General features: G+C 42.5%; 1 protein-coding gene across 1 annotated transcript in view; it reads right to left on the bottom strand.

Annotated features, from left to right (window-relative positions):
* LOC128327661 (band 4.1-like protein 5) overlaps window positions 1-27187 on the bottom strand; it is a 63795-nt gene that overhangs the window by 22689 nt on the left and 13919 nt on the right. The window contains exons 3-10 of the mRNA XM_053256723.1: window positions 24659-24763; window positions 11233-11275; window positions 9803-9881; window positions 6918-6962; window positions 6183-6235; window positions 2624-2744; window positions 1589-1676; window positions 693-781 (exon numbers count right to left, since the gene is read on the bottom strand). Coding sequence (XP_053112698.1) covers window positions 693-781; window positions 1589-1676; window positions 2624-2744; window positions 6183-6235; window positions 6918-6962; window positions 9803-9881; window positions 11233-11275; window positions 24659-24763 — 623 coding nt within the window. The remainder of the gene's footprint in view (window positions 1-692; window positions 782-1588; window positions 1677-2623; window positions 2745-6182; window positions 6236-6917; window positions 6963-9802; window positions 9882-11232; window positions 11276-24658; window positions 24764-27187) is intronic.

The following is a 27187-nucleotide window of genomic DNA, read 5'->3' as shown; positions in this document are numbered from 1 at the left end:
CGCCCCCTGCCATCCAGGATGGCAGCCAAGGTGGGGAACACTCCTTCTGTGAGCCCTCCTGCCGATCCACCCCCCGCTTTAAGCCGCCTCCTCCCATCCAGGATGGCAGCAAAAGCAGTGGAAGTGGCAAAAGCTACTTCCGTGAGCTCTCCTGCTGCCCAAATGACAGGTCGAGCCATTTCCACCAGCTCATTTCAGGGCTCTCTGCATTTCGGGGCTCTCTGTGTATGCACACAGAGAACCCTGAAATGGGCCGAAAAAGGCTCGACCTGTCATTTGGGAGGCAGGAGGGCTCACAGAAAGCTTTCACAGCCTCTGCCGCCATCCCCACCTCCGTCTCCCCTCTCCACCACAGGGGGTGGCCATGCTGTGGGTGGCAGGGCTGGGCTGGCAAGGCGACGCAGCTGCCTCTTCCTCTGGCCACTCAGAGCGTTGTTGCCACCTCAGCAGTGCCCTGATTGGTTTAGCAATACAAAGGCAGGGCTTGCTACATACACCCTAAGTGGTTTTTTATATGTGGTGTGTGTGTGTGTGTGTGTGTGTGTGTGTGTGTGTGTGTGTGTGTGTGTGTGTGTGAACTTTCTGACCTCTTATGGCATATCACAATGAATGCTGAGTAATGGTTTAGAATCCTGGTGTAGAGCTAGGCTGTAGAATCTAAAATAATCTACATTATAAATTATCCAGCTTACCAGAAGAACAAGCCAATCTTGGTTTCTCCTTCAAACACGAGAACTCCTGTAGGTGTTAGTCCAAGGCTATAATCATTACCATCTCTAGCCTAATTAACAGCAATTAAAAGAAGGTTAGACTATGCCCTAGGTATAGCTTTGTGCTCTACATAATTTTTAGTTTAACTACACTTTCAGTCACTGTTAAAATACTACAGCAGAATTAAAGAGCTCAGTCATAGGTAACTTGCACTAACAAGCCCACTAAGGATGAAGCTAGATGTGACAATTAGAGATCCATAATATAGCTACTGTGGGATTTATTTTTTAATGAGGGTATATTCAACCCCTTCAATGCACATGCTGCTGCCACCATCCACCCCCACAGGCTGCAACTGCCCTTAAAAAGAAAAGGAAGGGGGGGAGGGGGGAGGCAAGCCATGGGAGATCCAGTCATGGGTCTTTATCATATTCAGTTGCACCCCAAATACACTGCCCATTCTAGTAAACTGCCCGCTGTGCCAGTTATACAAGATTAAGTCTTGACTTATTTTATATCACTACATCTTTCACACAGGGTCAGTACCTGCTCTCATGACCTACTCTTAATATACATTTAACATAAAATGTAAGAATTCAATAACCCTTAATTCCTCTTGTTAAAAAAAAAACTGATGTGAATTCATTCTGGCTGACTCAGCAACTGCAAATATAAGTAGCAACCTTGGCCATGTATGGTAGATGGACGTGCAGCTGTGGTCTAGTATAATCAAATTGCCCTTTGTAACTAGTACATGTAATACAGGTTTAGTTAAGCCATTCATTATATATTCCCTGTATTTTTATGCAATACCAAAAATATAATCATTCCCAAACACACTTCCCAAAAGTCTACATTCCTGTAGACACATACTTACTTTAACTATATGCATATCTACGCCATACATTTCTAGCCATTTTGCTTTGTTCAGATAATTTGTTTCCGCCTGGGCTGGTGTTTGTCCCCTGAAAAAATTTAGATTACACAAAAATAATGGTGTCAAGCAACAAGTGAGATTATGGAAAGAATACGCAAAAGGGGAACTCAACTGGGTTTGCAGATTAGAACAAACCACTGTTGTCTCCACTCTCAATTGTGATCCATAGCTACATCTACATATTTGGGCACTGGAGTTGGGAAAGTACTGCACTGCAAAATTAAGCTGTGAAACTTTACTGAATTATGCTGGTAAACTGAGAAGTGTCAAGGCCATAGCTTGCGTCACATCCTGTTGTCCAGCTAACTGAACTTTTTAAAGGACTAGATTCTCAAGTGAATACCAGCAGAAATGGTTCGGTACTCACAGATAGTGGACATCTCACTACCTCCTCCTCCACCACTTCAGTGGCATGGCCCTTAGCTCACTATGGGCAGCTCCTGCCACCCTTGCCACTGCTCCTACTGTCTTGGGCACTCTGCTGCCCTCACCATCACTTGCCAGTGGCTCTCCAGGCCTCAGAAGCAGAAAGGAATTCCTGCAGATGGAAATGGCTACTAGTCGGAGGGCTGTGGGCCACCTCCAGCATCAAGGGCAGGGTGCCTCTGAGTACCAGTTGCAGGGGAGTAATGGCAGGAGAGAGGGCACGCCCTCAACTCCTGTCTGTGGCTTCCAGTGGCATCTGGTGGGCCACTGTGCAAAACAGGATGCTGGACTAGATGGGCCTTGGGCCTGATCCAGCAGGGCTGTTCTTATGTTCTTATGAAATGGGGCCTTTCTCCTTCTGACTGGCCAGAGAGCTGCAGCTCTTTGTTCTAGTTTGCACTGCAAAAGTGAAACAGTAGTACTCAGTTTGAGAAGGAACTGAAAACTATATTCTTTTCTCAGCAGGAGAAAGCAATCCATATGATGACAATTCACATGGTAACCAGGAGAGAACCAGCTTTGACAAGTTGTTATTTGGGAGTTTGTTACCTGTATTCCTTCCACTTTTCAAAAATGGCCAGTTCCATCTCTTCAGTTTGGCTAGGCACAAATCTGAATTCTGATACTATATCAGGAATGTGCTCAGTAGGGTCATAGTCACCAAGTTCAGCTGCAAAGAGAAGATGTTAAGCAAATTCCCTAATTAACTGATTGGAACTGGCATCCTTTCATTAAAAACTAGCATTTTTAATGAAAGGTGGTATATAAATGTAACAATAAATAAATAAATAATCCAAAGATGCCTACAATGATGCATTATTTCTTTCTGAGTATTAAAATCCTTTTATCAATGTTTGTTTCAGAAAATTGTACTGAAATAAAAAATCATGCTATACGTTATATGCTACATTTCAGCAGAGGGTGAAGAGATTTCTGTTTATTTAAATATATCTTGTTTAAGCAAAGAGATTTCTTTGGAAAACAGGTCTTGTAAGACAGTCCCTAATGGCATAGTAGGGAAATAACTTGCCTAGGGAGCAAGAGGTTGCTGGTTCGAATCCTTGCTGGTGTGTTTCCCAGACTATGGGAAACATCTATATTAGACAGCAGCGATATAGGAAAATGCTGAAAGGCATCATCTCATACGGTGCGTGAGATGACAATGGTAAACCCCTCCTATATTCTACCCAAAAAACCCACATGGCTCCATGGTCGCCAGGAGTTGACACTGACTTGACGGCACAACTTGAACTTGAACTTGAAGACGGTACCAATGTACTGAACATTTATTCATCTACTACTGTGACAACGTCATTTAAAAACTTTACTAGATGTATTCATTCACTAAAAGGTTATCTTACACACACACACCCCAATCTGAATAAATACACCACATGGTTGTTAAGACAGAATGAAGCTAAACATGTAAATAAGAATATTTAATCAAAAATGGAATGCTCAGTAGAGACTAAAAGGGATAAGATGCTAGAAGCCACAAGACTGCCTAGATGTTCATTATATGATGTCTGTGACTTCGATCTGTTGATGAGACACTGTAAATCAAGCACCACATATATATAGCTTTCACTTCACCTCTCATTACAGGACTACTCACTTTTGCGGAAACATTATCAACTAGGTTAAGAAATACTCCCTCCCCCTTTCCATTTTTCAGCAATGCCAGCAAAAGTGTTTGTTCTTTATCCACAGGCTTAGTCTGCCCTCAACAACATCGTCAAGTAACCAGATCTTGCTGGCTACTGTGTAATACTCACTAGGTGACTCCCAATTTGATGGGGTCACCCACATGACAAATTCAGGAAGCAAGCATAAGTGGGGAAAGACACTGAATCTGCAGCAGACAGAGAAAACAATGGAACTATACAGGGTTTAACACAAGCAGCCTCTCTCAAAAAAATTTGAGATTTATATTTCTGAACCCCAAGCCACTCTTTTCCACCGAATGAAATAGCATATTTGCATAACTACCTCATTTTACCTAAAAGAAAATGCTCTGCAATAAAATCAGTTCATACATTCAGCAAATCATCACCTGCAAATCAAATTATGTCCATCTGTTGTGACACACCCCGAAAGTACATACTGTACTACTGCTTTCTTGATTGTTTGCCAGCTGTTCTTAGCAGTATCTCTACAAGAATGAACTACACGCAGGCTAAGTCTAAGCTGGAGAGTATTTCCTCTTTACTTTCATATGCAATGTAACTGCAGAGAGGAAAATTAAAAAGGTAGCACTGTCATTTAACTGATCTCAGCCAACAATCTAAGCCAGGCTAACCTCAATTCATTCAGTTTTGTGCAATGTAAATATTTTAACACACTTCTTATGCCTTTAAATACCAGCAGATTTCAAAAACCTTGTAGCAAATTGATTAGCCTTGATATTAGGGATGTGAACGGAACCATTTGGAGCGCCATTTTCGGAGCGTCACACCAGTTCAGGCAACCAGAGTTCGTACCAGTTCAGAGGGGGCGGCGCTCTTCCGAATTAATTTTATTCAGATCAGCTGGAACATTAGCTAGCTTGGAGAACAAACCAAGCAGGCAGCATTCTGGAAGTGCATGATAGGTCTAGATGTTCTTTATATCATGTAGGTGGGAGGGCAGGGGTGTCGTTGGCTGATGGCCAATGCAAATTGCCGATGGGTGCACGCGCATCAGCTATTTGCGTGGCGACACTGATCCCGGCTGCAAGCAGTCACGCTGCAGCTCCGCATGCCCACTTTTTGGAAGAGCACCCATGAAGGAAAAGCAGCAGGGCGGGAGCTGGCAGATAGGCCGTGCCTCCCTGCCTCTTAAAGCGACACCCCTGCCCTCCCACCTACTTGAGATAAATAACATCTAGCTCTATCATGCACTTCCACAATGCTGCCTGCTTGGTTTGTTCTCCAAGCTAGCTAATGTTCCAGCTGATCTGAATAAAATCTAATTTGCTTCATCTAGGCAGCAAGATTGAAACATAGAGTGATGCATTAACTGTTGCCCATATTCATTATAAGAATCTATGCCTCATCAGGACTTGCTACTCCTTAAGGTTTTACCATATCATCTAACTGCTTGCAGGAATAAGGTGGGATATCAAATCTTCCATACCTCAAGAAGCAGGTGGTTTTTAATGTCTGAAAGACCATTAGAATACACTGACAGATTGGACACACCCAGTGTCCGGCCCCCTATCTAAATTATGCAAGAAATCACAGAATATTCAGAGAACGTGAATGTTTCCCATACAAAAACAATCCAACTATGTACATTTCAAATACACAACACCTTGCACTAAAGAAAAAAATAATAATCCTCTCTGCAAGATATCCCATATTTCTGTCAAGTATAAATAATAGATCAGAGTCACTTTCTAAGATTTCCTGTTCCCAGGAGAAACCCACAACTTTAAAAGCAACATTTGATACAGTGACCAGCAGCCACTGAACAACGCTTATTTTAAGCCATTCTAAGAGTTGAATTACAAGCCTGTTATCTACACTAAGAGCTACCCAACCTGCAGAGAATTCCAGCAGCTCTAATATCACTAAAAGCTGTGAATATAGTAGGCACACTTACTTGGAAACATGAAGCAAAGATCACCACCAAAAGCAAGAGCTGCTTCTCAGATTTTGGGGGCGGGGCGGGGGGCTTGCTACCTATTTCAGCTTTATTTGTGCTGTCCTGATATAGGATCTATTTGTGTGTTTGCAAGTGAAAACAGCATATGCAACTATATGCAAGTGACACTGTATTATGTAAAGTATCTGATCCCACCTATGGATTGCATAGGGAGTCATCTTCCTTGACACAGTGAAACTTCAATATAGACCATTATAAACAAAAGGTTGCTTCACCCATTACAAAATTACTCTGAAAAATACATTTCTGTAAAGGAATCCATGCCTTTTAATGCATGTTCATGCAGTATCCATACTGAAAAATCCACAGCCAAGTTCCTATCACACATGTGCACAATAAATATATAGTCACTACACATAAAGGTTTACATGTGGTTTGCTATCTATATAGAAAACCTGTCACATTTGAAGAGTGCTTCAAACTGTATAATTACCTACACAAAGTAGTTCCCTAAACAACTCACCCTGTAACATGTATGCTGCCAACTGCACTGCTGTTTCAAAGGGACATTCCAATCTGCAACAAGAGAAAAAAAATTTGCTCAGGCAAATCTTTGCATCAGTACTTAGAAAAAATGATTGTGTCTCAAGGACTTGGGAATGTTAAGAATGAGTTTCAGTAAGACTGCTAGATCACTTAGAAGGGCTTAACTATCATCATGGTATTTGGATTTGCAGGACTATATGGCTTTCCCCATACTCGGCAACCAAAATGGCAAATCAGCTTGCCCTAGTTAGGTTCTACAGGCATGTAGATCAGAGACAACATAAATGCATTCCTCATTTAAGCTTCACTAATTACCAACCCCAAACACAATGTTTGTTTTAAAAACACCCACCATAGTTAACACAATGTATGCATCATGCACAGCAACACATACCATCCCTATCAAATTTCCCCCCACTGTAGATCTGTGGAAACTTGAGCAATATTCTTCTATACTATACTCTATAAAGGGCACGAGAAGCATATCATGACTTTTAGCAAGCAATTGCAGGACTTCATATACTAAGTTGGAGCAAAAAATAAATAAATCTACATGCACCATTAGGACTATCAATGTCCATTACAACATGTTTACTTCTACAAAACTTGTTAACTAGTTAACTGATCACTTTAGCACCCTATAGACAAGACAGTCATTTTGTTAGCTGCATAAACAAGTTATTTGCTTATTATCATTATCCTCAGCACTTACTTGCCACTCAGAATGTCTTGCCTTAACTGAAGAACAAATAAATACCTATTTCAGAAGGGAAGAACAAAGCCATCAGATCAGGTGAGCAATTCCAACACTGATGAAGAGCTGCATTGTTATGAATATGAACTATACATATTGACTTGACTCTTGACATATCTAGAATGATCAGATAATTCACTCTGTTCTCTTAATTGGGGCATACAAGCAAGGACTATTACGTTTCATGGCAAGAGGATGATAATCTTATTACTAGAATGCTCATTCTGAAGTTTCAGTCTTTCCTAATTCCCTGGATGCATTATTGCAATGTGCAGGGTGGGGGACGGGACAGATTTCCAAAAGGTCTGAGAACACAAAATATTTGATAATGTTACCTTGAAAAATGTGCTCGTTAAGTGACTTAGTTATGGATAGTATTAGGATCAAATTCAGTGCAAACAGTGAAACAGAACTGGGTGCAAGGCAGGACCAAAATACCAAAGAACCACCTTCCTCTGAAGTGCCAGGAACTTATTCAATGCGCTGTAAATAAGTTTACTGCTGTAACTACAGGTCATAACACACATATAAAAGTATAACAAAACTACACAACACACAATAGCAAATACATCATGCTTAAAGAAAAACAGATGAGGTAATAAGACAGTAAAAAAAAAAAAGCAAAACAACATGCATGAAAATAAAAAGAGATATAATCCTAAATACCTAACTGTATATACAACTCTGAAGGGTACAATTTGAATAAGAGAGCTTCTCCTAGAACTACAATTTAGCCAGATGTGTAGCAGGACTAGCAGATACAGTTCTCTTCCTAATTTTAAAAGTCAAGGAAACACATCTGCCAGCAAGTAATTAACACATTCCGTTTCAGAACCCATGAACTTATCAATAATCTGACCGAGTGTTTTGTCTTTTATTGTTCCATAAAAAGACCAGTGTAGGAAGTAATGTTTAATGTCCTCCACTTGCCCCTGGCCATGGGGCAGAGGCGTTGTTCCACGGGAGCTTTGTGACATCTAATCTCAAGATATACCGAGGACAAGATTTGAAAATGTATACTGGTAAATGCCAGCCTGGAGGTGAGCTGGCAACATTGAGCAGGTACTGTGAAGTATATCCATTTTTCTTGGAAAGAGACTACCATGGGGAGAACTTTGAATGCTGGACCAAACCACCATCTCGGCTGGCATCCCCATCAAGGAGCCAATCATGTATTTTCCTGACCTAGGACTTAAGTTGCTCTAGTGAAGTCAGAGAGTACAATTGTAGATTATGAAATAACAGATCTGCCCACTGATTCCTCTCTTAGTAGTACCAAGAGCATGATTTAACTAGATGGTCTTCTGGAAGGTTGTCAAGTTTCTTAGAACATCTTAGCAGTATCAGAGGGACTCTAAGACACTGAGGGCAGCTCCATCTCCATTCTTGATGTGCAGCAGAGATGCCTGCGGGAAGGCCCAGAATTTCCCTCAGGAAGTAATTCTGGACTATTTCAAATTTCTCACTCACTTTTACATTGCACCCACAAATCTCTGCCCCATAACTTACCCCTGAATTTTTTTGAGTGCAGGAGATATTAATTGACTCCCCCCTGCCCCGGAGAAAAAGAATTTTAAAATGATCCCCACTGACTGTACATCCTGCAGTTAAAAGGACTGTATTAAGATGGACTGACCAAGATAAGATTTCTGAAAGGAGACACCCAAACATTTAAAAGGAAGGGCATTGCTCTATTTGCTAAATTTATATTTAGTTGTCCATCTGTGCTTGATTCTACTGGTACCAAAAACTATTACTTTTGTTTTATCGTAGTTGATCCTCAACTTCTCCTCTTTGTAGTAATCAGCCAATCTGACCAACATTCTTCTAAGCCTGGTCTCAATAAAAGACATAAGTGCTTTATCAGCAGACATCAAGATCAAGACTTTGTGCCCATTAAGTGAGGGGAAGAAGAATTTCTGAGACTCCATAGCCTGTATTATATCACTGATCTAAAAAATAAGAAGGGAGCCCCATGACTTTTCTGTTTAATAAATAAAATGGAATCAGATAGTGAGCCTTGTCAGCCCACTCTAACCCTAGCCATGAGATTAGAGCGCAGAAGCCTGATAAGCTCTCTGTCAGTGTCATTCTTCTTAAGCTTTTCCCACAATCTAGATCAATAGAGTCAAAAAGTGATGAAAGATCAATAAATGCAAGGTGTTTTAATGACCATTAGCATATTTCTGGATCAAAGCTTTCAAGGTGATACAATGATCTATTGTGCTATGAGCCCTATGGAAGCCTGCCTGCTCTGGGTGATCAATACTGTCCTAATGGAACACATGGGGACAATGACAACTGACATACCATGTTGCCCTCTTCCTTTTTTTGTATGTTCTCTGTACATCTTTGTCCTTAAAGGACATTAGTGAATAGCAATCATGACGACTGGTATTTTGATTAATTTATCAAGATAAGAGACCCAACACTCAGATGAATATACCGAATATAACATTATAAGCACCAGTCTTTCAAACTCTTATACAGGATTTCTAGATGGGAACATAGGAAGCTGCCATATACTGAGTCAGACCATAGGTCCATCTAGCTCAGTATTGTCTATATAGACTGGCAGCAGCTTCTCCAATGTTGCAGGCAGGAATCTCTCTCAGCCCTATCTTGGAGACGCCAGGGAGGGAACTTGGAACCTTCTGCTCTTCCCAGAGTGGCTTCATCCCCTGAGGGGAATATCTTACAATGCTCACACATCAAGTCTCCCATTCATATGCAACCAGGGCAGACCCTGCTTAGCTAAGGGGACAAGTCATGCTTGCTACCACAAGACCAGCTCTCCTCTCCTCTTTGTATCACTGCATGAAGAAGAAATACATCCAAAGTACCTTGTGAGCTCTTCACGTAGGTTGTTTGGCTCAGAGGAGTAAAATTTTACACGAAGATGCAGACAATACGGTGGACCAACTATGAAAGGGAATAAATGTGGGTTACCAATAGCCAAGACTTTCACTGGTGGTTATATTCAGATAACAGAAAAGGTCAGCCTAAGAACTATGTGCTTGTATAAAAGACTTGTGTGAAACTGACTGCATTAAAGATCATATAAAAACCACAAACAAGAATACTAATAAATAAAACTAGTTTTATATATCAGAACCTAACTCAGCAGTCACATTACATCAAGTTGATCTGCCTTGCCAAGAACAGACAAATCTAGGTTAATCCCAATATTACAAGGCTCTGTTCGATGAACTGAGAAATCCACAGGTCTTCACGGTGCATCTGGTCAAATCCTTAGAAATTCTTCACAGAATTCTGAAGGGTACCTACTCTGGGCAACTTGCATCAGCACACATTCTAGAGGAGAAAGTGAATCTTTTTGATGATGTGTAGTATTTTGTAGAGTTAATCAATCCTGGAGATGTATTAATGGTTCTTTGAAACTATGTGCGGCAAGATACAAGGATTATTCTCCTGAGGCACAAACCTAACAAGCATACTTCCCTCAGAAACAACATTTGAGTTAGGAACAGGCTTCCTTCATCTCTTTAGGTTTTTGTTTGTTTTTACTCCCTCCTTGGATAGCTTTTTGTGCCTCCAACCTGACCCTGAAACCTTCAACACAGCCTAGTTTTGCATTAAACTAATCTATCATCACTTGGGTTATTGGAAGCTCCTTTCACTTGCCCTTGGAAAAGTGGAAGCAAAAGCTTTTGACAGTAAATAAAGAATAGGATGCAGGCTAGGAAGCATCATCTTCACACTCATTGCTAATGTCTTCCCTCAAGGAAAAGAGGAGTAGCATTCTGCTGTAGATTCCACACCTCGCTCCCCACCAGCACATGAAACCCTAGATCAGGAAGATCATTATGCTGCTTGTACACCCTCTCAAAGTACTTGTATTACCAGATCATAAGGGTTTCTGCCCCATTCTGTGTTTTATTACTATAAGAGTTCCTTTAGGTAGTTAGGTATATGTAGCATGCACACAAGCCAGTGACTTGATTACTAGAATATAATCCACACTGTAGGGAGAAAGAATACAGCAGGTACTGCAGAACTGGGGCACTAAACATACACTTCTCTGTGATGAACCAACCGTAAACACAGCATGATTAAAGAAGTTATGTAACATGAGTAAAAAGGGAGTCATGTCACCACTAGGCATTTGCCAAGTTTCTGGTATTAAAACATTTTTTAGAACATTGATTGCTTCATTCTGCCAAAATACATTCTGAAGATGCAAATATTTCACATGGGTACCCAACACTCTTTTGAAAAAGAGGAAAGTCAAGAAGTAAAGAGAGACACTTACTTTTAACTTGTTTTTTAATACTCTTTGTGTTGTCCAACCAGTGCTAGGAGGAGGAAGAGAAGAAGCAGCAATTAAGCAAAATGGTCTTTAATAGAAAAATGGAGATAAACTATAAAAGGCAGACCATAAAGAAGAACTGCCATAGAAATGCACTAACAAAACAAAAACACTTCCACTTCTTTTTTTTTTTTAGTTTAAACATCCACCCTGAAAAGCATCTTATTTTGAACCATTCAGATCAAAACATGCAGACAAGTGTGTTTGGATTTTAAAAACTTTGAACTTTTGCAAGGGTGAAGAATAGTAAGTCAGATGGCTGTAACTGCCTACTAAAGGAGAACAGGGTGATTTATCTAGCACTCAAATCAACAGCAGCATCTTCCCCCCACAGCACATTCACAGTTTTCTCTACACTCTAGCTCTACAGAGCTAGAAAGTTAATGGGATTCTCACAATTCCATGAAAAGGTCCATAGGCTACAAACTCTACTTAAAGGGAACACACAAATCCTAACCTTCCAAGTAATAACAAGACATACCAGTGCCAATGGGTATGATTAGAATTATTAGTTTTGTCTTAATGCACATCTCTTCTGCTCAAACACAAACACATTCTCACAGAGCTATGCTTAAAAATTAATACTGCGGAATGCATTGTCTACTTCAAGTGCTGACACAGGCATTAGCATGAATTGTTTATAGAAGATCTTCTGGGAATGCTCAGCAACTGGCAAGTAGCACAAGATAAAAAGTTGCAGATTGTATTAACTTGAGAACAGGATCTAACAGTGATTTGGTGGGGGGAGATGAGAAAGAGAAGACTGGGGCAAAACCAGTGAATATTTTCTAAGTCTGCTATGCATTTCCTCTAGGTCACGTGGCTGGCAACAAAATCCTTATATGTATCAGGGCAATCAAATGTACAGAACTGCAGAGCTACCACCTATGATATCCAATACTCTGCAAGCAACATTCACAGTTCAAAATGCCTGACATGGTTGCCTTCATATTTATTTATCCCAGCATTTGTGTACACCATCCTTTAGTTTGACATCTCTAAGGACAGCTCACAAACCTAACAATATTCAGTTAACAATGGCAAAATAAATGCAACAGAGCATTAAGGCAATATTGAGATTGATAAAAATTAGCAAACAACATCGAGCACTAGATTAAACAAACATCAAATCAGGTACCAATTGAAACTTCTTGGAAAGAACATTCCACATGAAGGGTTGCACAAGGGAAAAGGCCTCCCCTCTAGTCAACAACTGCCTGACTTCAGAAGGCTGCAAGGGCAGAGGTCTGTGGGGCAGTGTAGGAGGAGGAGAGAGGCCTGTGATTTCCAGCACTATTCAGGCAGGTTCATGTGTCAAATATTCATATGCCCCAAGATATTTATTTGCAGTCTCCTACTGCCTTATTGCATAGGGCAATAGGATGATGGCAAATGTCTTATGATAAGGTAGAGTAGGCATTAGATTATAGGTTAGTGCAACTAGATATTTGATTGGATAGGCTCAGACTGGCAAGTACACTACAGTTGTCCCTCGTCAACCATGAGGGTTCAGTTCCTGGAAACCCTTGCAGTTGGTGAATTCGCAGTTGGCAAGGCATAGGATTACATTGTAAACAGGGGGTTAGGGGAAACACAAGCATTGAAGTGCCTAAAATCCACCCCGCAAAAAAGTTTTTAAAATCCCACCGGCCCCAGGAAAATGTCTCCTGACATTGGGGAAATGACCCCCAAACCCCCCAAAATCACCCCAAGCCCGTAAATGACCCCTGACCCTCAGATTGACCCCATGACACCAGAAATCAGCCAAAGAAATGACTGAAAAATGGCACCAACTGCGAATACTCAAGTTGCAATTGGCGAGGGGGGTGACAGTTTGCCAGCCGCAGATACTCAAATTTGCAATTGGCAAACCCATGGTTGGTGAAGGACAACTGTATTGTAAAACATGCATGTCTATCTTCAATTATAGGTTGTGATCAAGCATTATGACAACATGCAGCGGCTCTGATTCTGGTTCCACATCACAAGCCTATTAATAACCATAATAGGAACTGGGACCTCATCTATTCTAAACAAACAGCAGATCATGTGATAAAACTGTTCCAGGACAGTTCAGATGGCAGATGATGAAATCATGACTAAAATGCTCCACAGTATCTTCCTTCCACATGGAAAGCTAGATGTTTAGAGGAAGAAGGACTACTGTAGCAGGTTAAAGCCTTTGTCTCAGAACAAGCTCACGTGAGGGAAAGAAATGCTGAATCACCCCTGTTGAGCTGCCTGGCTAGACTTCTCCTAAAATTATTCTGTATTATTGATAGGTTCAAAATGCTGCCGCCACCACCCCTTTTGTCTACAGAAACTCTCCAGGGTTGGGGTGGGATAATCCGAGAAAAAAAACCTCTTAATTTTGCTCTTGGACAAGTACAAAAATATTCCATGTGCAAGCCTACATGTGGTGAGAAAACTGATAGATTCTGACCATTGTTCCCTCTAAGGCACGCACTCACAAGTTTTCTGGTGTCTGCTCAGTTAATTTTAGATCCCGCTCAGGTTGAATTAGGAAGGCCCCACTCTGAATGCATGTGCGCACACAGTGCCTTGATATTGCCATCAAGATATTTACTCCTGCTAACTTGGCAAAGAGGCACCTTTTAACATGGTGATTCTCTTTATTTAGCAGGGGGAGAGTAATTGGCCCTATCCACCCTCAGCACAGTACCTCCAGTGACTGTTGCTGGTGGCTATCTTGTGTTTCTTTTTAGACTGTGAGCCCTTTGGGGACAGGGATCCATCTTATTTATTTATTATTTCTCTATGTAAACTGCCCTGAGCCATTTCTGGAAGGGCGGTATAGAAATCAAACGAATGAATGAAGAACAAAACTCATTCTGCACAGAGATGAAAAAAATTAGAGGGACCACTGCTTATGACTGTTTGAGGATGTGTTCGCACCAGAGAAACTCCCCCTTTGCCTCCACCCCTGTCCCGAGTTAAACAGCAACTAGGAGAGGCTTGTAAAATTAAAAACTAAAAAATCAATTTTATTCAATTACTACAGACTGCTTCCATCTGAGGCTTTCTCAGCGTTTAGCTACAGTTAAGAATACTTAATAGGATAACAAAAATTGGTTGTCTTAATGCATGCTTAAATGTTTACAGAGACTTTTGCAATGTCCTAGGTGTATTGAGCATAGGCTAGTGTTTCTTATTTCAATTATGTTGCAGGTAAACGATAACAGAACAGTATCCAGAATATGCAGAGTACACACACTAAAGAAATATAACATCCCTAAAGTAAAGTCTGACTAAAACCATTTTTCTAGACTAAACTTCCCTTTTCCTTGAACTCACCAAACTCCTGATGGGACTTCAAGCCTGTTATCCTGTCTTCCCAGGCTTTACAGTTATCCTCCTGCAGCCAGCCTCCATGGTCACGTCCTCCCATGCAGTTCCAGTCAAATTTCTTCCAACCAAGCCAGGGGTGGATTAACCCTTTTGTCGCCCGTAGGCGGCCAAGGATTTTCCACCCACACCACAAAAGCGAGATGAGTAGGGGTCGCCAGTGGCAAGGATGAAGCCCCCCCCCCACTTCTAAACGCTGCCACAGTGGCAAGGCAACAGCCAGTGACCAGCAACCACACAGTGGCGACTGCCTGTGGGGCTGGGGAGCGCCGGGGGATGACAGGCAAGTTCCTCTTTTCATTAAAATCCTGCAACCATGCAGCGACTGGGAGAGAGGGTTGTGGTGGGGGAGGAAGTTCCCCCACCGTTTTACCTTAAAACATCTTCTTCCGCTGCCTGGGCGAACTGATGAACAGCAAGTGAGAGCTCCTTCCAGCTCCCCTCCTCTCTCCCAAATGAGTGCCCAAAGAAGATGTCTTCTTCGGGAGTGAGGCGTACACTCATTTGTGAGGGAGGAGGGAAGCTGGAAGGAGCTCTCCCTCGCCATTTGTCAGTTTGTCCAGGCAGCGGAAGAAGGTGCTTTAAGGTAAAATGGCAGGGGAACTTCCTCCCCCACCACAATCCTCCCTACCGGTCCCCGCTTTAAGCTGCTGCATGGCTGTGAGATTTTAATGAAAAAGGAGGACTTGCCTCTCATCCCCTGGTGCTCTCCGGCCCCACAGGCAGCCGCATTTTCGTTTCTGGTTACTGGCTGCTGCCCCACCTCTGCAGTGGCGTTTAAAAATGGGGGGACTTAATCCTTGCCACCAGCAACCCCTACCCTCCTCACTGTGGCGGTGGGGCAGATGTCTCATCACGGCCAGCAGCAGCAATTAAAAAAAATTTTTTTTTTAAAAGAACAACTTTTTCCTGCCCCAAGATCTGCCGCTCTCCCAGAATTCGCCACCGTAGGCAATTGCCTCTATTGCCTCCGCGGTAATTTGCCTGTGAACAAAGAACTCCCTTCTTCCTAGCAACAGCTCCCTAGGTCCCACCTACCTGGTGTGTTGATTGGCTGAGCCCTAGAGTTCACCAGCCTGTCAGTCAAGACAAGGATTCACTTCCGATTAACTCTTTAGAGGGAGGGGAGCCTGGTCACTACAGGTATTAGCCACACTTTTTCCCAACATGCTAATTTTTTCCTATAGGGAGGAACCATTCAGACCTTTTATCTTCAGCTTGAAGCAAACAATTTCATCACTCCATCTTCAGCCCTTCCTTATGGGGTTTACTGATAAAGTGCTGTATTCTGAAATTCTTGTTACATCCAGATAGCAATGGATTCCTGAACTCGTACTAGCATTGTTTCAGGTCCGCGTCTGAGCCACGGCACACATTTTAGATCTAGTGATCACTGAGGAAAACTGTACTGTTGATCTTATTACATTTGTTAACGTGTGTTAATATCAAAGAACATCTCTATATAGCCAAAGGGCCTGGAAGGCAGTCACAGGATAACTCTGTACTAGTTCTACTCTTGCTGATCTTCCCTGAGGGGTAAGATAGCTGGTTTCTCTCTGTTTCCTAGAAGATCCTTCCACAGGAATCCTGCCAGACAGGTCTCCCCTACTAGGTGCAATTTTGTGCCCTTCCTCATGGGTATATAAGACCATAGAGGAGAAACTGAAGATGTATATCATGATTCATAGCATATAAACCCATGTTTATTCAACCCTGGCTCTGCAGCCTCTCTGCTTATAGGATCGAACTGGATGCAACAGCAGCAGTCATGTATGCCTATTCACGTATAACCCATTCAGATATAAAACAGGGGAAAGGGAACTATTTTTACATCAAATACATGAGGGAAGATGAACCCTCCCACTTTACATTCCTGTGAGACTATTCACACACACATGCAAACCTAGGCTAAGGGAGCCCAGCTCGGTTTTGCACACCCGTGTGAACTGCTGGGATTGAGCCGATCCTGGCAGCACCACGGCAGCAAACCCACCTAAGAAGCCTCCCTTCAAAACAAAGTCATTTTCCTGATCGTCCGTCAGTCGCAGCTGCTTGCAGCCGTAGGTGCCAGACTGCAGGGAGCCCAGGGAAGGAAGGGATCCAGGATGACACATTTCCAGGGGCTGGGATGACACATCTCGGCCCCCAACCCTCCCTGCTGCCTGGGCGTGCAGGGAGTGTGCCCAGCACAGGAGGTGTGGTCATCTGTGGGGAAGGTAAGTCTAACCAGACTTCCCCACAGTCAACTTTGTGTCTGTTCATCCCAGTCCAGCTCTGATATTGCAAGGCGGGGGGGGGGATGTATTTGGAGCAGCTGGGCATGAGGTGATAAGTTGGGGTGATTCCAGCTCTCTTCACCTGAGTATACCTTTTGCTCTAAAAAGTGAGCCCCCACTTAACACATTAATAAATGAATGCTGCTGTTCCCATCATGTCTAATTTGACTCACAGTGTATGTTGCAACAACTGCCTTTGAGCAGGGTCAACTTTAACTCTAAATCATTGTACTTTAAAGTGTGCCATTGAGTAGGTGTGACACCTGGCGTCCACAGAGCCCTGTGGTTGTCTTTGGTAGAATACAGGAGGGGTTTACCATTGCCATCTCCCACGCAGTATGAGATGATGCCTTTCAGCATCTCCCTATATCACTGCTGCCTGGTATAGGTGTTTTCCATAGTCTGAGAAACATACCAGCGGGAACTGAACCGGTAACCTCTGGCTTGCTAGTCAAGTCATTTCCCGCTGCGCCATTAGGTGGCTTCCATTGTACTTTACATGATAATAAATAAATTTTATTCTGCTTTGTTCAACTAGGAAAATAACCTTGCAGGGGTCTGCTTTTGTTTTGTTTCTTTAGAGTCACCAGCAAATCCACACCAATGTTTCAATTCCAGACTGGGCATAGTTAGCTAAGCAGGTCAGTGCATACACTGGTTCAGGCCTGGGGTTGCCGACTTCCAGCACCAGTCTTCTACATACCCAAAGGCAATTATTACTCATGCTAGATGAACAAATGGGTGACTACTATAAGGCTGAAGTGAAAGAACAAAAATTTATCATTTGTAGTTGCAATTGCTCAATGGTGGCACAACGGCATATATTATGTCAATATAAGACTCTGAAGGTTAAAAAAAAATCTAAAGCAGTCATTGTTTTCTACACTGAAACAAGTAGTCCCTCTGCTATCTTTAAAAGTCACCTCTAGCCAATCGGGCAGACAGAATATTCATATCTGCTAACACAGTCCATAGAGCATCTCTGTAAACATGAAAAAGTTCAGTCATGAATTATATCAAATGAAAACTATATTTTATGTCCCACATAGAAGTTTACACTGCACTGGAACTGGACAGCACTTGAAAAAACACACTCATTAGCATTAAACAAAGTTTGCACAACATTGCAGTGGGGTAGCCTAAGCTTGCTTAGGAAGGAAATGGTGTATCATTTTTCCTGGACACACAAGGCAATAAATCTACAATATAAAATTACACCATAAACATGCCTTCTTGGTACAATTATCTATCAACAGCTTGTCCCCATCCAACCCAAACTTCGTTTGCTAAGAAAATTCACCAGGTTTGAGTACTGTAGATCATTATGAAGTTGTACACAGAAATGAAAGGGATAGGATGTTCCCAGACTGGGCAGAGAATATGTTTACTTCATCTCCAATCTGTTTTCCTTCACCTCCTCCACATTCCAGAAAAAGGCAGTTAACAGACCAGAGACAGGCACCGATACCACTTAGCTCAACTTCCTAACACTACCACCATCTCCAAGAGTTCAGCGTGAGTGACAAATGGGAAGGAACTGCTATTAAAGGCTCAAAGCCTAGAAAATACTGAGACCTGATTTCACAATGAAGGTTCACCTGGTAACTCTACTTTGCTCCAATCTAATTGCCACACAGTGTGTACAATATTCTATTTCCCCTGCAGTAATTTCTAAAACAGATTTACCAAAGTCAAATAATTTTGATTCAACAGAATTGTGTAGGAACCCTGCAAATCTAGATCTCAAAAGAATAAGCAGTAAAACAAATCTCAAAACTTTCAGATGAACTAACGGAATGTGATGCAATTTTGGCCTATGCCACCCCCGATGCTCTATGCTATTAGACTGTGGGTCGGATTCTCCTCTGTATCTCAAAACTCTACCCACAATTCCCAACATAAGTACTAGAGCCCTCAAAGCACTACTCCTTCCTATATACAGTGCTGCCTATTTGCAACCAGCACGACACTGCTTAAGCAAGAGAAGACTTCAAAGACTCTTGTTCTTGTAGAAGCAATTAACCCCTAAATCTCTTTATTGTGGGGTACTCTACTTTATAAGGCATGCAATTAAAAGGTTCACTTAGTTTACTGGACCACAACAATATCCAAAACCTCATTGTATTTCAGGCTACACAGCCCTTATATAGGGAGACTAAGTAAGGTCTGTGAGATATTCATCAAGTAAGATATTCATCATATCTTAGATCAAAGATAGTCTACTCTGAAGTCAGAGTGGTGAAAGGAAAGCCTCATTGGAGATAGCATACTGATATTAACTCAGACAACAAAATAGCAACAAACATTACTAAGTGCACAATATACACAAAATAGTAGAACTTGAAATTATATATCACAGAGTTAAGACTACTGTCCAGTTAAAGAGACTTGAATACTTAGAAAAAGAACAGTTCTTGTGCACTGGCATCTTTTTGGCACTGAAATATCTCAGCGTTTCACAACTAAACACAGAAATGTTTAGCTGCCCATTTATTAAATCTTGATGTTCTATGGCTGTCAAGTGACATAGGACACTGAGTTCAAAGATTAATGAGATACTGCCCATTTTATCCCAAGCAACTTGGGGGCCCTTTGGTTCTTTTTCTTTTGATCTGCGTACAAGTGGTGAGCAGTAAATTCTGTCAGTTAACTTTTCCATTATTGCGTGTTTAATCATGAGGAGGCCCAAGAATTTACCTGAACTCCTTTTAAGCTAAGGAAGTTCTTATACAAATATATGGTGTGGCCACATCTGGAGTACAGCGTACAGTTCTGGTCACCATATCTTAAGGAGGACATTGTACAACTGGAAAAGGTGCAGAAGAGGGCAACCAAGATGATCGGGGGCCTGGAGCACCTTCCTTATGAGGCAAGGCTACAGCATCTGAGGCTTTTTAGTTTGGAAGAGAGGCGACTACAGGGAGACATGATAAGTGGTGTATAAAATTATGCATGGAGTAGAGAGAGTGGATGGAAAGACATTTTTCTCCCTCACTAGAACTAAGGGTCATCCCATGAAACTGAAGGCCAGGGAATCTCGGACTTGTTTCACAGACCACATAATTAATTTTTGGAATTCTCTGGATGTGGTGATGGCAACTAGCTTGGATGGCTCAGAGAGCACAGGTCTATCAATGGCTATTAGTCTGGTGGCTACAGGCCACCTTCAGCCTCAGAGGCAAATTGCCTCTAAATACCAGTCTCAGGGGGGCAACAGCAAGAGAGAGGGCATGCCCTCACCGCTAGGGGTGAGTCCGAACCGGTCCGGCGGCCATTCTAAGGAATGGCCGAACTGCCGGACTGGTTCGGCCCTTGCTGGTTCAGGTCCGGGTGGGGGGGTATAACTTTAAGGGTGGGAGGGCTTTCTTACCCCTCCCGCCTCTTCACCCCCTCCAGCGCCCGTATTTAACCAAATAACGGGGCGCTGGAAACCAGCCGCCCCCGCCCCCCCCAGCAGATGCACATAGAAAGGTGCCGCCATACCCCTGCCGCCGTCGCCTTCCCTCCCTCCCTCCCTCCCAGCTGCCCGCCCGCCCGCCTAAGTCCTTACTCAAAGCTGGAGTAGTAAACGAGAGGAGCTCCCGGACAGAGCTCCTCTCGCTAGAAAGGCCTGATACAGAATGGCGGGTAGACCGGGCCTCCGGTGTCCTTTGCGGCGCGCGCATGTGCGGGCGCGCGCAAAGCGCCTTCATTCTGTATCAGGCCTTTCTAACGAGAGGAGCTCTGTCCGGGAGCTCCTCTCGTTTACTACTCCAGCTTTGGGTAAGTACTTGGGCGGGCGGGCGGGCGGGCAGCTGGGAGGGAGGGAGGGAGGGAGGGAGGGCGATGGCGGCAGGGGTATGGCGGCACCTTTCTATGTGCATCTGCTGGGGGGGGCGGCGGTGGGGGCGGCTGGTTTCCAGCGCCCCGTTATTTGGTTAAATACGGGCGCTGGAGGGGGTGAAGAGGCGGGAGGGGTAAGAAAGCCCTCCCGCCCTAAAAGAAAGGGCCCCCCTTCGGTGCCGGTCCGGACTGGTCCGGACCGTGCACATCTCTACTCACCGCTTGCCTGTGTGCTTCTCAGGAGGCATCTGGTGGGCCACTCTGTGAAACGTGATGCTCCTTGGGCCTGATCTAGTAGGGCTATTCTTATGTTCTTAAAAGTAATCTTTCATCATCACCTCATAATACAATGCTGCTTTCACACCCACTGTGCAAAGAAAGCAACTGGGCAGAACACAAAGGCCTCAGATTATGCAAAATGTTCCCAATCCACATGCTCAATTCACAGAAAAGAAATTAGTAAATTTTCTTCTGGAAATAGTATTACAGCACACCCAGGTCTGGAATTCATTAATTTGCATAAAAAGCCATCCTCATTAAACATGTAATGAATAAATTAATTAAAAGCAGGCAAGTGTCAGCTATCAAACATTACTACAGTATACTATGGTATAACAAACAGAAAACTAAAGCAATCGCAGTAGACTGAGCAATACACTCTCTTAACTCCAAATCAATGACTACAGCTGAACAACAACAAATATAAGCTATGAACTGCCTAGAGCTTGCATTTTACACAGTATCAACCAAAGCTCACAGCCTCCAGAGCATAACGATGTTGCAAAAGAAAATGTGATGGAAATTGGATGATTGTTTCCCTCTATCAGCACATGAAGCAATGGAAGTGCAAGGAAGAGCAGCCACCAAGGGATCTAAACTGTACATTATAATAAAGACTAAACATACATAAAGACAGGCTAGATGGAGTCTCGAGCCAGTAGAAATCTCTAAGCCACCATCTCATATTCCATCTCATTAGGGCCAGCTAAAATGACACAAAGTCGTGAGCAGCCAACTTTCAGATTCTCCAGAACTCTTCATCATGATGAATGTTAAGCAAAGCAAAAGGGTGGGAGAAAGAAAAAAATCTGTAAGAGCCCAAAGTCTGCAATTTACAACAGTCTTAAAATGGAGTGAAGGAGGAGCTATGCAGATTTCATTTGCATAAGCCTCACCAGGTGCCAGATGCTGTGGGGTTTTTTTGCCTAGCTGACCAACACAGCTACCTATGACTTTCTTATCAGCTGAATAATTGTGTGCACTTAAGGCACTCAGAATGCCTTTTGACTGAAGCGGGAATGTTAATGCAGGATGTGAGGAATCACCTCAAGGTAGACTGTACAGTACAAAACATTCAGCATGTAGCCCTCAGTGTGTCATATCATAAGCAACTGGCTGAGTAAAACAAAGCTTTTCATTTCATTTGCCTATCTGGCATTCTCTGTTAAGAAACACAGTATCTCCCCTGAACATTTATTGGAATGCAGTTTGGTGTGTTCTGCTTTTTTTGTAGAACACACACTATGTTCTACACACACATTATATATATGTGAACACACACAAATATTTTATATATATATATATATATGTGTGTGTGTGTGTGTGTGTGTGAACCCACACACATATTATACACACACACACACACACACGAACCCACACACATATTTTTATATATATGAACCTATATATATATCACACACTATGTGTGTGTTTTACTTTTTTTTTTTGGTAAACTGCCCAGAGACTTGCGTTTCGGGCACTATACAAATGTGTGGGTGTGTTAAATAAATAAATAAATTTCAGACTGGAATATCAGCTCAATCCCACATACACTTTCACAATCGAGAGAAAATGCAAGATATATTGTGACTGAGTATTATTTATTTGTTTGTTTGTTTGTTTGTTTGTTTGATTGATTTGTATACCGCCCTTCCAAAATGGAAGACAGAGATTTTGGAATGAAACTTAGTACTTATGTCCAACATAATCTTTTATTTCAAGTTCCAACACAAGATTAACCATTGCACTGACTTTTAAGCCAGGGTGGGGGTGGGGATGCAAAATACTGCGAGATCTGAAGTAAGGCCCCTCAAAATATTTCACCTGACTAGTTAAAAAATGGGAATAGAAAAGATTCAGAAATGGAGGAATTTAGAAGCAAACTCCCACTGGTCACAAACCCCTGAGCTATTATGATCAGAGGCCACCCACCCCTCAAATTCACTTCAGTTTATACGAGGACTTGGCATTGGCCCTCTTGTCTGCTTTTACCTTGAGCCCTGCTTTTCCCACACCTTCAGAAACATACCAAGTGGAGGAGGAGGAAGAAAGAAAACAGGAGTCAAGGCTAAAGCAGAGAGCTGCTTCGTGAATTCTGGGAACTACAGGTTGTTTTTTAATGGATGTTCCTGACTCATCTATAAGCAGCATTCAAAAACAACAACAACACACCACTAGAGTTCCCAGAATTAAGCTGAGATGTATTTCTATGAGCCTTCAGTGAAGTGAGCATACTTGGAGTCTGCACTGCTGAACTAGAAAAAGTGTATGTTCTTTTATTTCTCCCTATTCATATCAAGAAGGGGAGGGGGAACTATTCCTTGAGTTCCATTTAACAATGCAAGGTTTAAAGCACACTCAAGAATCCCTCATTGAGGAAAACTGGAAACCTAGCGAGAGTCCTCAGATTTTGCACACTCTCTCAGCAGCTATTTTCCCCTTCCCCACTTATATATTTGGGAAAATATGGAATTGGGGAGGAAAGCTAGCTGATGAGAAAGCTGGCAACAGTGGATGGGATCCTGTGGGCTGGTTCTTTCTGAGCTTTGGGCAATTCTTTCTGACTGGTTCAAAAAAGGTTCGAGGTTGCTGGTTTGAATCCCCACTGATATGTTTCCCAGACTATGGGAAACACCTATATCGGGTAGCAGCAATATAGGAAGATGCTGAAAGGCATCATCTCATACTGCGTGAGAGATGGCAATGGTAAACCCCTCCTGTAGTCTACCAAAGACGTCCACAGGGCTCTGTGGTCGCCAGGAGTCTACACCAACTCGACGACACACTTACTAGGACATAGCACTAGAATTCAAGGCTAGGCCAAGGGAATCGAGAAAGAACTCCATAAAAAGCCCTACAGTTCAAGACAAGCCTCTTATCAGAGATTTTGGTAGGATCTTTAACCTAGATAGCCTGATAAAATTATGTGCCCCACCTCACTGGTTTTATAAAGGACCGAAAACACCAAACACTGTCAAGTCTACTTTGAAAGTAATAAGATACAAGAACACAGATATTCACAGTAGTATTCATATTTTGAAAACTGCCACTTGTCTAAAGCCAGCCAACTAAGGCTGCAATTTGAAACACACTTACTAGCGAGTAAGTCCCATTTAACGCAATAGTAGTTACTCCCAAGTATACCTGCTTGGGACTGAACTGCCCATGTACAACTAAACTTGAATCAACATCTACCTAGTGCGAGTCCCGTCTAGCCATTCAACTAATAATGATAAGACAAATATTTATATACTGCTTTTCAACAAAAGTTCCCAAAACGGTTTACACAGATATAAAATAAATAAATAAATAAAATGGCTCCCTGTCCCCAAAGGGCTCACAATCTATAAATGAAACGTAAGATAGACACAAGCAACAGTCACTGGAGGAATGCTGTGTTGGAGATGGATAGGGCCAGTTGCTCTCCGTGCTAAATAAGTAAGTGCAGGAGAATAAATCAGTGCAGGAGAAAAATACAACAAAAAAACAGTAATTGTAGAATTTTGTAGTCTATTCTGGTGCACCACTAATACTGCTGCACCACTACATTAACTTTTTTTTAAATGTTTAGACAGTGTGATTTAGGGAATCTGTTACTGTGAAGGGGAAAAGCCCATTCCACTCACTGCCACTTGTGCTGAATCCATGAACCGTAGTCCAAAGTAGTCATTTTCAATGAGGTCCAGATGGTACATGATCTGTTCAAACAGATGCTGTCCTTTGGCTTTTTTCTGAAATTACAAAAGGAATTGGCGTTGGCAAAAGACAGATTAGTTACTGATTAACCTTATTTTTGAGGTCAGTTCTGCATACTCTATTGAGATATTTTAGTCCCAAAAGAGCCCTGCTCTTCAGACATTATCTATTCCAACAGGGCTATCACTGGCTGCAAAAGCTGTACTGGGAAACAAAACAAGTAATATTTATGGGTGTTAATGCTTAAGAAGCAATGGATGATTAGCTAAACATAGTGGGCTTTAGTTCAGTCATATGCCAAATGCTACTTTGGGATTACTCCAAAGCATTCCATACCCTTTTGAAGAAAGGTAGCCAAGTCATAATTGAACTTGAAACAGAACAGGAAACAAAGTTAGTGATAAAAGTTGTTCAGTGGAACAGATGTTAAAACCAGGACAAAAAATCACACCAATATAGAAATTCAGTTTCCTTACTCTGTGATGATAACAGAAGAGGAGAGAGAAAAAGAAAAGATGTAGACCTATTATCACTTCCTTTAACAGTAAACTTGATGATCCCATGCCTATCAGCAGCAGTCAGAGCGGGTGCTACTGCAGGGACGGCATCCACCCGCCACTCAGCTGGCGGAGGACATTTGCATGGCCAGCAAATGGCCTCCATGCATGTACGGAGGCCAGCTGAGTGGCGGAGCTGAGTGTTGAGTGGTGTGCTGCTGCTCTGAACAGCTTTCAGGTGCAGCAGCAGGAGAGGTAAGCATCTACTAATTTACAGTTAAAGGTGTCTCCCGCTGCCCGTCCCCCAGCAGCACCTGCACATGCTGCCACTGGTGCCTATCAGAAAACAGCAGGAAAGGGGTTAATTCCATGTAGCCGCAGGTTGGGTTGACCTCAGAGGTCATTTCCAGTTGCCATTTTGTGAATTGTTTAACAAAAAAAGCACACAATTTTTTGGCCTCCTTGGACTCCTGAAGGCCTGGAGAGCATGGTAAGGTACTTTATTTGGCCTGTTTTCACGTGTTTGGGGAGCTTTAAAAAAAGTCTAGAAACCTAATCCCAGCAATACCATAGACTCGATACCTCATGAGCACCGTTTTGTTACCAGCAGTAATATGCAGGAATGGAATCCCCGCAGATAACGAGGTCGACCTGTACAGCATAGTGCAAAGTGGTAAGAAGCAGAATGCCCTGCACTGTAAAGGTGACCAGCCTCCTGCTCTCCCAGTTCAAATACTAGTAGTCAGCCCTATATTACAGAGGCTTAGGGCTAGATGAGCTAGCAACTATTAAACTATCCCCAGAATTCAAAGGCCTCGCACAATTGTGCTACTGAGCGGGTGGGGTAGGCATGACATTTCCCCATTTTTTAATCTTCCATAAATCCCCAGTGTCAATACTGAAGTTAAAATTATTGAAATACAGAACCTGTTGCTGTATTAATAGATACTTTCCATAAACATTTCAAAATTCATTATGACAGCAACCAGTCTAGTCTATCAACTAAAGACCCTTGCAGCTTTCTTTCCCACCTGCAACTCTCTGTGTGTGTGTGTGTGTGTGTGTGTGTGTGTACGTACACACACACACACACACACCCCTACACCTCTATGTGCTACAATAGAACATCATCCTAAATTATTTTTTTTAAGGTTTTGTAAATTGTGGGCGACGCAAGTCATTAAATGGTACTAGAGAAAGACATGCTGTTCTGGTAGCTCCGGGTCTTAACACTCACATCAATTTTGGACGATGGATATAACTGAAGGGTGCGCGGCTGGGGGAGTCAGTCATGTGACTTGCCTCTGGGGGGCCACCCAAGGCAGTGGGCCCCCAGACAAATGTCTCTCCTTGCCCTATTATAGTTACGCCCCTGCATGTGTCAAGCTATCAGCCGGGGCCCAGCACCAATCTGAGGCCATGGTGTGTAAACCTGACGCAGACAGGCAGGCAGGGATGTACGGTTACACTGCAGAAGAAGAGAAGACAACTTCTTCTCATGGTAAGAGATGAGCTCCATGTCTGGCCTTGAGTGTAACTTGTGCTTCACTCACTACTCTGCAATCTGCATTGTAATGTGTACTCAGTCAATATATGGGTGAAGATTTTCTAGTTGAGGTTATGGCTATGCTTGCTGGTTGCTAAGGGTGCTGCTGTGACAGCTATTGTAAGGAGTCTTCACTGTGTGAGAGAGCAACTTGTGCCAATGATGTTATTGCAGCACAGGCACTGTGGCTGGCATACACACATACACACCATAAATATGGAAGGAAATAAGTGTATTTTACAATTCTATTCTATTTATAAAGTTTCATTTTTATTTGCTTTCACCTCACATTTAAGTATAGTAAAAACATTTAGCTGGTGTAGAACCCTACTTGAAAGGGTTCAACTAATGAGATTAACTCATTTCAAAATGTTGCAATATCAGGAGGACCATTTCATAGTGTTCACAATTTGTTT

This window comes from Hemicordylus capensis, chromosome 1 (genome assembly GCF_027244095.1).
Source record: "Hemicordylus capensis ecotype Gifberg chromosome 1, rHemCap1.1.pri, whole genome shotgun sequence".
Lineage (NCBI taxonomy): Eukaryota > Metazoa > Chordata > Lepidosauria > Squamata > Cordylidae > Hemicordylus > Hemicordylus capensis.
The sequence above is the reverse complement of the archived record's forward strand: the minus strand, read 5'-3'. Positions and strand labels throughout refer to the sequence as shown.